This window comes from Spinacia oleracea, chromosome 6 (genome assembly GCF_020520425.1).
Source record: "Spinacia oleracea cultivar Varoflay chromosome 6, BTI_SOV_V1, whole genome shotgun sequence".
Classification (NCBI taxonomy): Eukaryota; Viridiplantae; Streptophyta; class Magnoliopsida; order Caryophyllales; family Amaranthaceae; genus Spinacia; species Spinacia oleracea.
This window is the reverse complement of record NC_079492.1, coordinates 76068996-76084646: the sequence shown is the minus strand read 5'-3', so window position 1 is coordinate 76084646 and position 15651 is coordinate 76068996. Positions and strand designations below refer to the sequence as shown.

Genomic DNA, 15651 nt, shown 5'->3' with positions numbered 1-15651 from the left:
AAAGAAAGATTTCCTTTTTCCTCTTCTGCGATGTACTCTAACTGCCAATTAGGAAAGTAAAATTACTTTATATTCTCTAATCAAAGCAAGTAAATATTAATTAATTATCACTACTTACAGCTTTTGTTGCGATTTCAACAACTTCTGTATCGTTCGGGTCAATTTCCCACTTTCCCTCTTTATTTTGTACTTGATGGGCCAAAATCCACTCCTTTGATCTGTATTTTCGAAATCTATCAACATTTGAGGCCACTGATGAGTTCACCGAGGAGCTACTCGAGATAGGTAAAGCTGCATCTGGTGGAAGTCGTCCATCTTTTATCCAATCTAGTCGCTTTCTATTATAACCCTTTGGGCCGGTGCGATGTGGGTTCTTGTTGCATGATGCACTTTTCCTCGCCTTTTCACTACGAAGCTGTCAAAGACAACATAAAAAGATGGAAATAAATTTTTTTTCTGATAACTTTTTGTCCTAGAACCAATGTCAGTTTGCTACATGAAAAACTCTTTAAGGACAAGTTAAAGAAATATTATCATTACCAATGACTCTGGCAGGAAATAATGTTTAACAAAAGTACGTCTTCCAATCATCCTCTGTGATATGGTTGTAGACATCCCAAGGCATCTTGTTTGTTTGACTTTTTGGCTTCTTCTCCTTCATAGTTATCCATCGGCGCACCAACTTGCTCTTGAAACAACTAAATCGTTTCGCCACACAAGAATGAAAATATTTCTCCCTCGAATGATTAGAATCATCAGTAATGTGGAACATAAGCTGTTAATAATTAAAAAAAGTTAGATTATAAAAATAGTACTTAAATCAAATTAAATAATTTTAAAAATATACAAATCAAGTTAATATCCAATGCTTACCTTAGTCTCCTCCCAAAACCCCTTCTTGGTTTGCTCATCTACCTTTGGATATAATGGGACGTTAATATTAATTCTAGTAGCACAACTCCCAACTTGCTTCCCGTATTCATGAGACCATTGTCCATCGGGGACATTATATACATTATACTCAAGGAACATAGGCTTAGCGACTTTAACACCTTTTGACGGACCACGACCTTTAATGGTCTTTGTAATTGTACTAACATCTTGTGATTCGTCACCCGTTGTGGGAGTCTTGCCACCTTCTGATTCATGCCTAACAACAATTTGGTTTTCATTCATCGTACCTATGTTGTTCCTGCATCAAGTAAAACATACAGAAGGGTGGTTACAAAATGTGCGCGCAGCAGCAGATCAGTGCACTAGTATACAGAAGGATATCAGATCAGTGCAGATATCACAGATCAGTGCTACCAGGGTGAGGTGATCAAAAATGTACCGAACAGATACAGATCAGTGCAGATCAGATCAGTGCAGATCATATCAGCACTGATCTGTGTTGATCTGATCTGCACTGATCTGTGCTGATCTGTGTTGATCTAATCTGCACTGATCTGTGCTGATCTGATCTGCAATGTTCTTTGTCATTCTTGGTGTGTTTGTTGAGGCAATATGAGAATGCCGGGCAGCTAACTCATTCTATAAACAAGTTCTATTAATCTAGTATAGTACGGAGTAGTATGTAAGTTAGATCGTAAAATAAAATTACTTGATTGAGTTTCACTTAAACTCAAGCAACAATGATTAAGAAACTTAATAAGGAAATCTGACAATCTCACTTCTCTTAAATCATGAAATCATATACTCATATGAGATAAGTCTAGAAAACACCATTTTCCGAACATTCATTACTGCATTACAGTTCAGGAACTACTGTTTCATTTACTCTGTATGAACTTTGAAGTTTTATAGAGGGAAAGATATGAAGACTAAATCACAGAACTGCAAACTAAGATAGCACGCGTTCTCTTGTAGTCTTACTAACTTACTTATATCAGCTTGAAAAATTAGAATATATACAGTTAAAAGTCTAAAACTGACTAGAACCTCAACAGTGTTTAAACCACTATCAGCAAACCATTGTCAGAAACAACAAAGCATTGAGTCGAGGAGTCTAACATGTTTCACTGTTGAAGAGAGTTTTAGCAGGACTTAAAATTGCTGTTATATGTCATAACTTCCCCGGTACATTTCTGCATTACTCTTCCCTTTAAAATCATCTAAAACCAGAATGGTGTATGCAGGAAGGTGATGATGAAGCAGATTCTGCGAAATGCACTAAGGTTTTCCTTCTTTTATTTACTTAGGTCTCACAGATTATTTGAAATAAATTTCTGTGTGTTCTTACTTCTTCCATTATCTCTGTTCATCAGGAGTATGATGACTATGATGACTCAGAAGACGAAGAACCTTTCACATTAGAGACTTGTTTGGTCGTTGTGGTTCATATTTATGCTAAAATGAGGCATTTTCGCTCCCAACTATGAACTAAAGAACCTAAGAACTCATTTTTAGGCTAATATGACACTTTCGCTCCCAACTTTGAACTAACAAACCTAAACACTCATTTTAATCCTTTTAAATCATTAATATGATTAGTTTTAACTTTCCTAGACTCAATCCAATCAATTTATGCCATTTGAGACTTGTTTGGTCGTTATGGTTCATATTTATGCTAAAATGAGACATTTTCGCTCCCAAATTTGAACTAACGAACCTAAGAACTCATTTCAATCTAATAACACGGTCCATATGATTGGTTTTAACTTTCCTAGACTCAATCCAATCAATTTATGCACATTTGAGACTTGTTTGGTAGTTATGGTTCATATTTATGCTAAAATGAGGCATTTTCGCTCCCAGCTATGAACTAACGAACCTAAGGACTCATTTTAACCTTTTAAATGATTAATATGATTAATTTTAACTTTCCAAGACTCGATCCGATCTATTTATTCACATCAGAGACTTGTTTAGTCGTTGTGGTTCATATTTATGCTAAAATGAGGCATTTTCGCTCCCAACTATGAACTAAAGAACCTAAGAACTCCTTTTTAGGCTAATATGACACTTTCGCTCCCAACTTTGAACTAACAAACCTAAACACTCATTTTAATCCTTTTAAATGATTAATATGTTTAGTTTTAACTTTCCTAGACTCAATCCAATCAATTTATGCCATTTGAGACTTGTTTGGTCGTTATGGTTCATATTTATGCTAAAATGAGACATTTTCGCTCCCAACTTTGAACTAACGAACCTAAGAACTCATTTCAATCTAATTACACGGTCCATATGATTTGTTTTAACTTTCCTAGACTCAATCCAATCAATTTATGCACATTTGAGACTTGTTTGGTAGTTATGGTTCATATTTATGCTAAAATGAGGCATTTTCGCTCCCAACTATGAACTAACGAACCTAAGGACTCATTTTAACCTTTTAAATGATTAATATGATTAATTTTAACTTTCCAAGACTCGATCCGATCTATTTGTTCACATTAGAGACTTGTTTGGTCGTTGTGGTTCATATTTATGCAAAAATGAGGCATTTTCGCTCCCAAGTATGAACTAAAGAACCTAAGAACTCATTTTTAGGCTAATATGACACTTTCGCTCCCAACTTTGAACTAACAAACCTAAACACTCATTTTAATCCTTTTAAATGATTAATATGATTAGTTTTAACTTTCCTAGACTCAATCCAATCAATTTATGCCATTTAAGACTTGTTTGGTCGTTATGGTTCATATTTATGCTAAAATGAGACATTTTCGCTCCCAACTTTGAACTAAAGAACCTAAGGACTCATTTGATTCTTATTACATGACTAATAAGCATAGTTTTAAGTTTCTAAAACTCATTCCAACCTCTTTATGCACATTTAAGGCTCGTTGGGTCGTTATAGATCATATATAGAGCTAAAATGACATTTCCGCTCCCAACTTTGAACTAAAGAACCTAAGGACTCATTTCATTCTTATTACACGACTAATATGCATAGTTTTAAGTTTCTAAAACTCATTCGAACCTATTTATGCACATTTATGGCTCGTTGGGTCGTTATAGGTCATATATAGAGCTAAAATGACATTTCCGCTCCCAACTTTGAACTAAAGAACCTAAGGACTCATTTGATTCTTATTACACGACTAATATGCATAGTTTTAAGTTCCTAAAACTCATTCGAACCTATTTTTGCACATTTATGGCTCGTTGGGTCGTTATAGGTCATATATAGAGCTAAAATGACATTTCCGCTCCCAACTTTGAACTAAAGAACCTAAGGACTCATTTGATTCTTATTACACGACTAATATTCATAGTTTTAAGTTTCTAAAACTCATTCGAACCTATTTATGCACATTTATGGCTCGTTGGGTCGTTATAGGTCATATATAGAGCTAAAATGACATTTTCGCTCCCAACTTTGAACTAAAGAACCTAAGGACTCATTTGATTCTTATTACATGACTAATATGCATATTTTTAAGTTTCTAAAACTCATTCGAACCTATTTATGCACATTTATGGCTCGTTGGGTCGTTATAGGTCATATATAGAGCTAAAATGACATTTCCGCTCCCAACTTTGAACTAAAGAACCTAAGGACTCATTTGATTCTTATTACATGACTAATATGCATAGTTTTAAGTTTCTAAAACTCATTCCAACCTATTTATGCACATTAAAGGCTCGTTGGGTCGTTATAGGTCATATATAGAGCTAAAATGACATTTCCCCTCCCAACTTTGAACTAAAGAACCTAAGGACTCATTTGATTCTTATTACACGACTAATATGCATAGTTTTAAGTTTCTAAAACTCATTCGAACCTATTTATGCACATTTATGGCTCTTTGGGTCGTTATAGGTCATATATAGAGCTAAAATGACATTTTCGCTCCCAACTTTGAACTAAAGAACCTAAGGACTCATTTGATTCTTATTACATGACTAATATGCATAGTTGTAAGTTTCTAAAACTCATTCCAACCTATTTATGCATATTTAAGGCTCGTTGGGTCGTTATAGGTCATATAAAGAGCTAAAATGACATTTCTGTTCCCAACTTTGAACTAAAGAACCTAAGGACTCATTTGATTCTTATTACACGACTAATATGCATAGTTTTAAGTTTCTAAAACTCATTCGAACCTATTTATGCACATTTATGGCTCGTTGGTTCGTTATAGGTCATATATAGAGCTAAAATGACATTTTCGCTCCCAACTTTGAACTAAAGAACCTAAGGACACATTTTATTCTTATTACATGACTAATATGCATAGTTTTAAGTTTCTAAAACTCATTCCAACCTATTTATGCACATTGATGGCACGTTGGGTCGTTATAGGTCATATATAAAGCTAAAATGACATTTTCGCTCCCAACTTTGAACTAACAAATATAAACACTCATTTTAATCCTTTTAAATGATTAATATGATTAGGTTTAACTTTCCTAGACTCAATCCAATCAATTTATGCCATTTGAGACTTGTTTGGTCGTTATGGTTCATATTTATTCTAAAATGAGACATCTTGGCTCCCAACTTTGAACTAACGAACCTAAGAACTCATTTCAATCTAATTACACGGTCCATATGATTGGTTTTAACTTTCCTAGTCTCAATCCAATCAATTTATGCACATTTGAGACTTGTTTGGTAGTTATGGTTCATATTTATGCTAATTTAGTCAACTAAGGTCAATTTAGGTCAATTTATTCAACTAAGGTCAATTTAAGCCCGCTCGTTTTGATTTAGGTCATTCTAGCTCAAGATTAGGAGACATGTTAATTAGCGCAACACTAGGAGAAAACGCACAACTCACCAAAAGTAAATACGTGCGTTATTTTCCGATTCTGAGAACTTCTGAAAAGACACAAATCACCGAAAGCTTCTGAAAATTTCTGACTCGGAGATCTCAAGTCATCTGCACAGAAAGTTAGAAAACTTTGGTCAGGAACAAAAGTAAGATGTGGAAGTACAGTAAGAATTAAAGAAAGCTAGAAAAGTATAGTCATGAACACAATGGAAGTATAAAATAAGAATTAAAGATGTGGAAGTACAAACTACACCTTCCTAAATGCTAGAAAAGATACATTTAATCTGATATTCAGTTAGCTAGAATTACCTATTCCCAGAAGCCAACTCATCTTATTCATTTACGGTTTATAACCCAAATTATTTCCCTATGATCTGTACGCATATGATTAGTATTATTTGCATCTTCCTCCTCCGGTAACGGTTGAACAGCCGTTGATAACAGGGGTGTTTCATCGTACTTGTCATACTCATCTTCATCCACAACATCATCAATACCCAGAATATTTCTCTTGCCTTGGGCAACTGCACGCCATATAGGATCAACATTGTCTACCACATAGAAAATTTTCTTAGCTTGTGATGCTAGAATGAATGGCTCGTCACTATCACTTAATCGATCAAAGTTAACCAATGTTAAACCCGGAAAAATTTCATCTTGCTTCACCCCATTATGGTTGTTGGCCCACTTGCACCGGAATACAGGGATCGTAAATTTGTTGTAATCAAGCTCCCATATTTCTTCGATAACACCATAATATGATTGTGTCGCATCAACCGGTCTTCTATCCTTGGCGCTTGCATAGACCCTAGATGCTGCAACATGCTTCACTCCACTATTCTTCACCACACTCTTTTCATCTTGTCTTCTAGTGTAGAATGTGAACCCATTGATATCATACCCTTCATAAGACAGAACACATAGTCGAGGACCTCGAGCTAACCACTGGACCATTTCAGAAACATCTAGATTTTTTTTCATTTCCTCGGCTACTTCCTTCTTAAACCAATCAACAAATGTGCGATTATGTTCTTGCATCAACGCTCTTTCCTTCAACTTAGGATTCTTTTGTTGCAATTCTAGCAAATGCTTATCTATGTAAGGATTGACCTCGGTAAGATGGTGCAACACACAAAGATGTGCCTTATTCTTCCTTTCAGATGGAGGTGAGATCACATTTTTACCAATTACCCCATGCCCTTCAAGCCTCCCTGCATGACGAGATTTTGGAAGACCTATTTGCTCAAGCCTTGATAAGAATTCAGCTACATATTGAAATATCTCTTCCTTAAGGACTCCCCGAATGATACTACCCTCCGGCCTTGCCCGATTCTTTGTTTTGTCCTTTAAATGCCCAAAAAATCTCTCAAAAGGATACATCCATCTTAAGAACACCGGACCACATAACTTGATTTCTCGAACTAAATGGACAATTAAGTGCACCATAATATCAAAGAAAGATGGTGGAAAGTACATTTCAAATCGACACAAAGTTTCAACAATATCATTGTGCAAAGAATCTAATTTCTCCGGATCAATCACTTTAGCACATATAGAATTGAAAAACACACAAAGTTTTGTTATAACATGTCTCACGTGTTTCGGCAAAATCCCACGAAGTGCAATTGGCAAAAACACATTAATCATTACATGGCAATCATGAGACTTCATACCAACCAACCTAAGGTCCGAGAGAGATACTAGGCGCTTTACATTCGACGAATATCCCGAGGGAACCTTAATTCCATGTAAGCACTCACAAAACTGCTTCTTCTCCTTTCTTGACATTGTGTAACACGCTGGAGGCAGATAAGTCTTAGTACCACCCGCACCAGATTTTTCAACAGGCCACAAATCTAGTCGAATATTCCTCTTTTTCATATCTTTCCGCACATTCACTAGTGGAAAAACAGTCATTTGCGTCGGTCATTTAAGCTCATTTGCGTCGCACATTGGTGCGACGCAACTGGCTGCGACGCAAATGAAAAAGTCATTTGCGTCGCACTTTTAGGCGACGCAAATAAGAGTCATTTGCGTCGCAGATTAGTTAACCTGCGACACAAATGACCTTTTTTTAACATGCCGAAAAGTCATTTGCGTCGCAGTTTAGCTAAACTGCGACGCAAATGACTTTTCAGCATGTTAAAAAAAAGGTCATTTGCGTCGCAGATTAGCTAAAGTGCGACGCAAATGACTTTTCAATATGTTAAAAAAAAAGTCATTTGCGTCGCAATTTAGATAAAGTGCGACGCAAATGACTTTAGATTTTGTTAAAAAAAAATAGGTTCCATTTTACTATATATATATATATATATATATATATATATATATATATATATATATATATATATATATATATATATATAGTTAAATGGTCAACTCACTACTAGATAAGGCTTAAAACATAAGGACAATAACCATTATAAATCTTACAATACGGGAAACAATCATTGTATTTCTAATAATTTATATTAAGTATACAATTCAGACCAAAAGTAAAAATACTGAGATCTCCCTACTGAGCGATTATCTCCCACTCCTGCACCTCCACCAGCAAGTTCAGCTTGCTTCAGCCTCAGCAGACAAAAGAAAACAAGGCAGACATGTGAGAAGAAAAGTCAAGAGAGAGCATTAACGCATAAAAGGAGCACATATAAGCTGTTCAGACAAAGCAGCCACAAATGCAACACACTACCCATGCATCTCACAACATTTATTTAACAATATGCAGAACAAATAATAATGACAGGTACTTCATATACGCAAAACAAACAACACTGAATATACGCAGAACAAGCAACAAAAATAAAAAAAACACCAACAGTAACCCACTAACCCACCCTACTTGAAAGTTCTTAGAATGTTCATATGAAAGTTCTTAGAATGTTCACTAACCCACACATGAATTACCCTTATGGACCATTCTGGTCTGTGAATCAATTCAAAGCATTGTTCAAGGAGATGGGTGCATTCTCCCCTGCATCCCATTTGCTTCTATCTAATGCTATATAATCTTGCAACTTGCAAGCCCATTTTATCCATGTCCTTTAACAAACTAACTCGTACCTAAAAAATCAACAAATTGGGTGTTTAATATCATCAATCTTCAACTTCTATTGCTGACGAATACATTGAAAATTGAAAAACCAACTAAAAATATCGATCCAAATTTTGACCAAAATTAAAATTTAGGTAATCAATAACCGATAAAAAAGAGAAACAAAATAGACCATTAAAGCATCAGTTCCACCAGTACACCACCATTGCCAGAATATTGATTCACATGCATTAACTTGGCAACCAATTGTGAAACCAAATTAATTACAGAACCAAACAAACAAACAAACAAACAAACAAACAAACAAACAAACTCATAGTAATCCAACTCGATATATTCACATCAAAAAACTATTGTACAATGTAATTGCAAATTTGCAGAAAATCAAATACCATGTGGAAAGGGGTTAATTTAAAAACAATTGAAACTCTAAGAATTATCAATTAGTATGTAAGTCTATTTCATAATGACCATGAAATAGAAAAGACAGGGTGAGCATGCACATCATACCCATTCACTGTGGAGGATAAGAAAACCAGGTAGGGACCCAGCAATAACTTGACAACAGGCAACGGTATAGCAGCTGCATCGTCAATGATCAAGAGCTCTGCTTGCGAGACCTTCACATGGTTTGGAGGTTCAACATACTTTCACAATTATTCAGTTAGAATTATGATAACAAGAACTGAGACATCCATGAGAGTACCTAACACCATGCAAAAAACTAAAAGCAAACTCTCTCTAAGCTTCATAGATTTACTGGTGCTCGGTTCTACTAGAATTGATCTCATGTGGATTAACAAGACAAATAAAGATCACAAAATTCACTTTTTTAGTACAGCGAGTTTATATGGCAGAATTTGCCCATTTTCAGTACATCTTATACTTTTTTCATAGCTTACGACAATTAGGCATAAAGTTGGTAGCCACTACATTTGAATATAGACCATAAAGCTCAAGAATCAAGCATGACAGTTTACAAATTACAACTCGAACATCCTAATCTTTTCTTCTTCTTTTAACAATACCTTCTTCTTGTCATTTGTATTGTTTCCTAAGACTCTTAGAGATACTATTCAAAGACTTCTATCATTACTAGGATACGTTGACAGAAAGTTAGTAAAATATATGTGATTTGAGCAAAGCTAAAAATCTATATCATGAAACACAATGCTCCACTTCAGCACTTCCCCTGATTCTAGGAACCAGCTCTAATTCGATTTCTAGTTATAACCTAAACGCTAAAGCAGCTATCATAGTGCTAACTGTTGAGGCTAGCATGAGCCTAGAGGCTTTCTCATACAAGCTATGTTCTACAATTGGAAAAAGGGACGATCACGAAAATGAAACTCCGAACAATAGTTTGATACCATTCCCTATTTTCAACTTCTGGTGGATGCTCACAATAGTGAATCTAGCTATGTTATGCTTGCAGAATCACATCATTCACAGAAATGGAATGATTATTGAGTGGCACTGTTGTAAAAGAAAAAAGAATTTCCCATAATATGCATCACAAAAGTATGAGATAAAAGGAAGAGTATGAATTATGGTTAAACAAGGTAGCATTCATATCCAAATAAAAAAACTTTATACGACTAGCCTGGTGGAGAAATGGAGAATATAGAAACTGCAAAGGCGCAAGGATGGAGGATTTGGTTTAAACCATAAATTTCTGGCAATTGAAGAACATTGCTTTCAGAGTAGACTGATGATTCACATGCCAACACGATGACCTGTGTTACTTGAAACTAGGGAGGTTGGGATTGGTGAACCTAAGAATTAGCTACAAGTCCACCGTGAGGTGCACTTAGGAGGTTCATTGGTCAATTTGGACTATGGAAAATCTATACACAACTTGCAGATAATTTATCTAGGTAGTTTAGAGTAGTAACAATGACCACAGCTAAAATTTTCCAGCAGAGCGAAAATAAGAATTTGCCTTAATGGAAACTTAGTTTGATGGTCAATTGCTATGAACTAACATGGATTTGGACAGATTTAGGAGATAAAATGAGAAGATATAGGGAATAAGATGAAGTTTGATTGATTAATAAGATTTATCAAGTAATGCCGAGAAGTCTATTTAGAAAACAAGTGAATAATACCAGGTATACGTGCATACATTTTCCACTACAAATGCAGTGAAGGTGTTCGAATAAAATCAGAAGTAAGAAACAGCTTAGTTTGATTAGCCAATTCTGTAATGCAAGATAGATTACCACCTAGGAAAGCATGAATTTTCAGAAAGTAAGAAACCAAAGCAACTAATTCCCTGTGAAAGTGAATTGTCGTATAAATTATTTTAACACAACCAATGATATTTTCATTTTAGAATAAGATCAATAAGATCTACAAAAAAATATTGCATAATTCCAATCCATTAGTTCTAACATTGTAGTAAAACCAAACAATTTGGAACCTGACATAGAAAAACCCCTAAAATTCCAGAAAAAGTAGGTAAAAAGAAACTGAGTAATACCTCCATGTAATCGGTGAGTTTGAGAACTAATTTTCCATCACACTGCCGATATCATCGAATAACGAGTCTGCATTGATCGAAGAATCAAAATCAACAACCCAATCTATGAAGTTCCAACAACATAAACCCTAAAAAATAGATAATAAATTGAATGATGATGGATGAGACTTCCAGATCCAAGATCGGCACGAAATGATTTCACGGATCCCTCCACGAATTCATCCCAACAACTAAGATTAAACTTTAATTATACTTCTGCAAAATAAAAATAAAAAATTATACCGCAGAAACCCTAAGCTAAGATTAGTAAAATTGAAATGGGGAGAAATTGGAGAAAAGAACAATTTAGTTACACCCACGAAATGCTTAATTTGACAAAAATAGTGTGAGAAGGTACAAATCTACTCATTTATGGAGATCCGAAAAGATATATGAACAGAATTAGGAAGAAGAGGAGAGAGATTACTACATACCGTCTTTGATGAAGCTTGCCTCTCAACCTTCGATTCATAAACCAGATTTAAGACATGGAAATGTTGGAATTTTTGCTTCGAGACGTCTCCTTCTTCGCAGCGGTTCGTGCCATGTTATTCGCAGATCGAGCTTGATTTTTCAGATAATTAAAATGGAAAAACAGGGGTAGGATGGTTAGAGACTTAGAGGAGATTGTATGAGAGAATGTGAGAGAAAAAGGGTATAGGAGCAGCCGAGCAGGTAGGTCAACATTCAACAATACTGCTCGTACCAAAAATAAAAAAATTAATAAAAGTAATAATTAAATTTCAGAAACCTTGCATCGCACAATAAACCACTGACGCACGTGTCTTTCTAATGCTGGAAGAGTTCACTGCGTCGCTGACCCAAATTACAATACCTCCGCGTCGCAGTTTTGTAAATCAGCGACGCAAATGACTTATAATCACTTTTTTTTAAGATAAACAGCCATTTGCGTCATTAGAACTAAAAGTGCGACGCAAATTACAAGTTTTCAGGATAAAATTTAACAATTGCGTCACATCATTATATGTGCGACGCAAATATGGCGATGCAAATTAACACTTTTCCACTAGTGATTCTCATTGTCCTTAGTCTTTCCAGGCATGTTTAGCAAAGTCCCAATGATAGCATCGCACACATTTTTCACAATGTGCATTACATCAAGACAATGCCTAACCGACAAATCTCTCCAGTAGGGAAGATCCCATAATGGAGATACTTTCTTCCACAAAACACCCTTTTTAGACTTGGACTTGTAGCACTTGCCGTATTTAGTTTCAACATTTTTTATTCGTTCATAAACCTGTGATCCTGTCAACACTAGTACATAATTGAGCTTATGTAACACGCATTGGTAACACTTTTTGAAATAAAAAATTACTAGATTTTTAAGTAACACTTAGGTAACATTTTTTTTAAAATGTAACACTCAAGGTAACACTTTTAACATAGGTAACACTTTATGGTAACACTTTTAAAATATGTAACAGTTTATGGTAACACTTTTAAAATAGGTAACAGTTTATGGTAACACTTTTAAAATAGGTAACATTTTATGGTAACACTAAAAATTGTTACCTTATTTCTTTAGAAGGAAATTAAATATTTGCAATAAAAATAAGGGCTAATCCCAAAACTTCCATATTGATAAAAAATTAATACTTGCCGACAAAAGGAAATAGAGCTTGGGTTTCGCTTTTCTGAAATTTCATAAACCGCCAGACCAAAAAGGAGAAAAAAAAATCGATTTTAGGTTTAATTTTCTGATCGGTAAAACTTTTAAAATAAGCTTTCATTATATAACCTAGTGTTAAATTATACAAATTAAAGTATTCACTTAAGTTGCACTTTGAAATCATTAAACACCTTAAAGTTTCAAATTCGATCAAACTCATGTATTTTTACATGATATATTTATTTAATTTATATCTACAAATATTTTATCTTTATCTAGTTAATTTAATATTTTCAATAAAAAAATATAGTTTGATGATAAATTACAGTTTTGAATATCAGCATATTTTTCTGTTTGCGTTAACTAATAAACACTAACTTTTTAAAGAAATTATTTTACTTTATTTATATAAGGTTTCTAATACTTTTGAGAATTTTACTTTGCTAAATAAAAGGGATGTCTTTAAAATCAAAACAAATACCCATCTTATGGCCGAGAATGCGGAAACCCCAAAACACTCTACCAAAACCCCAAATCATATTTCACACACTCAGCCCCCCTACGGTCTCTCTTCGATCCTACAGTCTCTAGCTACCATGAGTGGCACCGCAAAGCCACCAGGCCCACCATTTTACCTCCATCATCAACGTCTTCTCTATCTCGCGACCATAAGAATCGACAATCCGATTGCTCGTCTCAGCCTTCCCCTTTTACTTCTTCTCCATAGTGGCTATGGATTCAATAATCTATCCCAATTTGCACCTTAGTTTTCAAGGTAAATCATTCGCACTTTCTTGTTCTTTTTATTTGAATAATTGTTATTTCCGATTTACTGGTTCAGAAAATTTAGTGATTTGTTGAGTAAAATTTAAAAATGTCTGTTGTTAGGGTTTCTATTTATAATATTGAGTAATCAAATACCATTGCTGACGATGCTTTGTAATTTTGCAAATCCATATAAGAATTATGGCCTTTTCCTGACACTTTTGTAAATTTTTACTGCATATGCGGTGCTTTCTAATTAGTGTAACCTTAATCTGTTTTTTTTTTCTTTCATATGACTGATTCTCCTTATAATCTGGTTCTTTAATCTCTAGTCTCTATTTATTTAACATTGACATGTTTCTATAAAATTCCTTCTCCTATATGATAGATTTGTTCAAGTACCTAAATAAATTATGATTAGGATAAACTCGATTTGATGCTAGTTGTAACTGTTTCTGCTTTGCTTTTGAACCCAGTATCTCTATTGCTTGTGGTTTCAAAGATCAACAAACATCTGATTTTATAAGAGAATATATCCAAGATAAATATCCCCTTGTCCCACTACTTCACTACTCCAATTTCCCCTTATCCCATTACTTAAGCTTAATTATACAGTAAGCTCCATCTTCATTCTTCAATATGGAGTATAGCAACAACTGCTTCACCGGCCCTATAATTGCTTTGCTGATGTTGTCGTTATTATCAAATCTTGCAACTTCGCATCAATGTCGCTAATTCTCTAATACTCTTCAGAAAATCAGGGCTTTGATTTCTCTATTTCCTATACCTAAATTAGGTAAGTTCCATTTTTTCATAATTCTTATTTTACTAACTTCAAGCTTTTGGAGGTCTGATTTCTACACAACAATAATTAGCTAATTGTTGCCTGAACTTGTGCAACTATATTCTATTTGGGCAGGATACGTGGGTCTCATACAAACTGACAAAAACTTTGCAGACTAAATAAAAGTAAGCCACGCAAATTATTATTATTTAGGGACCCTTTATTAGGAACCACTGAAGGTTACCATGTGATGCTTCGATACAATTTGACTATAGGGGTTAATGGAAAACTGATTTCCGAACATCAAATATTTTGGCACATTGTGTGTGACAATATAACTTTTTGTGCTATACTCCTAAAAAGGTGAATCAAAATCATTTTCCGGTCAAGGAATGCAATATTTGAGAATTACCTCCTTCGTAATTAATTTTAGATGGGTCGTTTGAGGGTTCGACACAGTTCATTGCTTAGGACAATACCCGTTGCCGATCACTTGGCACGGTATGACGTAAGGTGCTGCAGAGTGTAGATTCCTTGCTGCTTGGAAAGGTACTAAAGTGGGTTGGTGGGATTGTTGAGTGGGCTAAGGGGTCTGCTACATCTTTAAATTTGTGGCAATCCCTTCTTTTCCAATTTATAGCTACATTCTACTAATTCTGAGAGGAGTACTAATTCTTTTCCAATCTTTAAATTTGTTGCATTATTCTTTTGTTTTCCCAATTTTCTTCCCATTTAACTCTTAAAAACTTACTATTTGGTTAGTAATTCCCTGCTATAACTACGTTTATCTACTTTCAGAGAAGGCACATGTCTTATACAATGTAATTATATTTTGGAAACCTTTAAAAAAGATTATTCACAAGTTCTATTAATCGAATTTCACATTCCCTTGTATTATTTATTTTGCGGTCTAGGCTTACAAGTTATGAAATGTATATAGACAAGGAAGATTGTACGTGGCTCATAGAAATATGTCATAAACCAATTGACACTGACCATCGAGGTAATTTTTGGACTCTTAATCGGTAGATTGAATCATCATCATCTCAATATGCTATGTGGATCAGTTAGGTTATTGAATCAATATATGACTTTGTTGTTGTAGTTAAGTTCATTCTACCAACGATTCAGTTAAAGTGAATCGAGGTTTACTGTTATAGTTAA

The 15651-nt window shown here is 34.6% G+C and overlaps 1 protein-coding gene and 1 long non-coding RNA gene across 2 annotated transcripts; both read right to left on the bottom strand.

Annotated features, from left to right (window-relative positions):
* Positions 1-402: 402 nt before the first annotated feature.
* LOC110800138 (uncharacterized) lies at positions 403-1176 on the bottom strand. The gene is made up of 2 exons (XM_056832355.1): positions 874-1176; positions 403-775 (listed from the first exon to the last, which is right to left on the bottom strand). The coding sequence occupies exons 1-2, from the start codon at positions 1174-1176 to the stop codon at positions 566-568; spliced, it is 513 nt and encodes a 170-aa protein (XP_056688333.1). The 3' UTR covers positions 403-565.
* Positions 1177-8117: 6941 nt separating this feature from the next.
* LOC130462815 (uncharacterized) lies at positions 8118-11996 on the bottom strand. Its single transcript, XR_008923618.1, has 3 exons — positions 11740-11996; positions 11267-11521; positions 8118-9404 (listed from the first exon to the last, which is right to left on the bottom strand). It is a non-coding gene; the product is annotated as an uncharacterized lncRNA (long non-coding RNA).
* Positions 11997-15651: the final 3655 nt, after the last annotated feature.

Excerpts from the sequence above, each read along its gene's own strand:
- LOC110800138 (XM_056832355.1), bottom strand. The coding sequence starts at position 1,176 with ATGAATGAAAACCAAATTGTTGTTAGGCATGAATCAGAAGGTGGCAAG. Across the intron at positions 776-873 it reads GGTTTTGGGAGGAGACTAAG|CTTATGTTCCACATTACTGA; the intron begins GTAAGCATTGGA and ends AATTATTAACAG.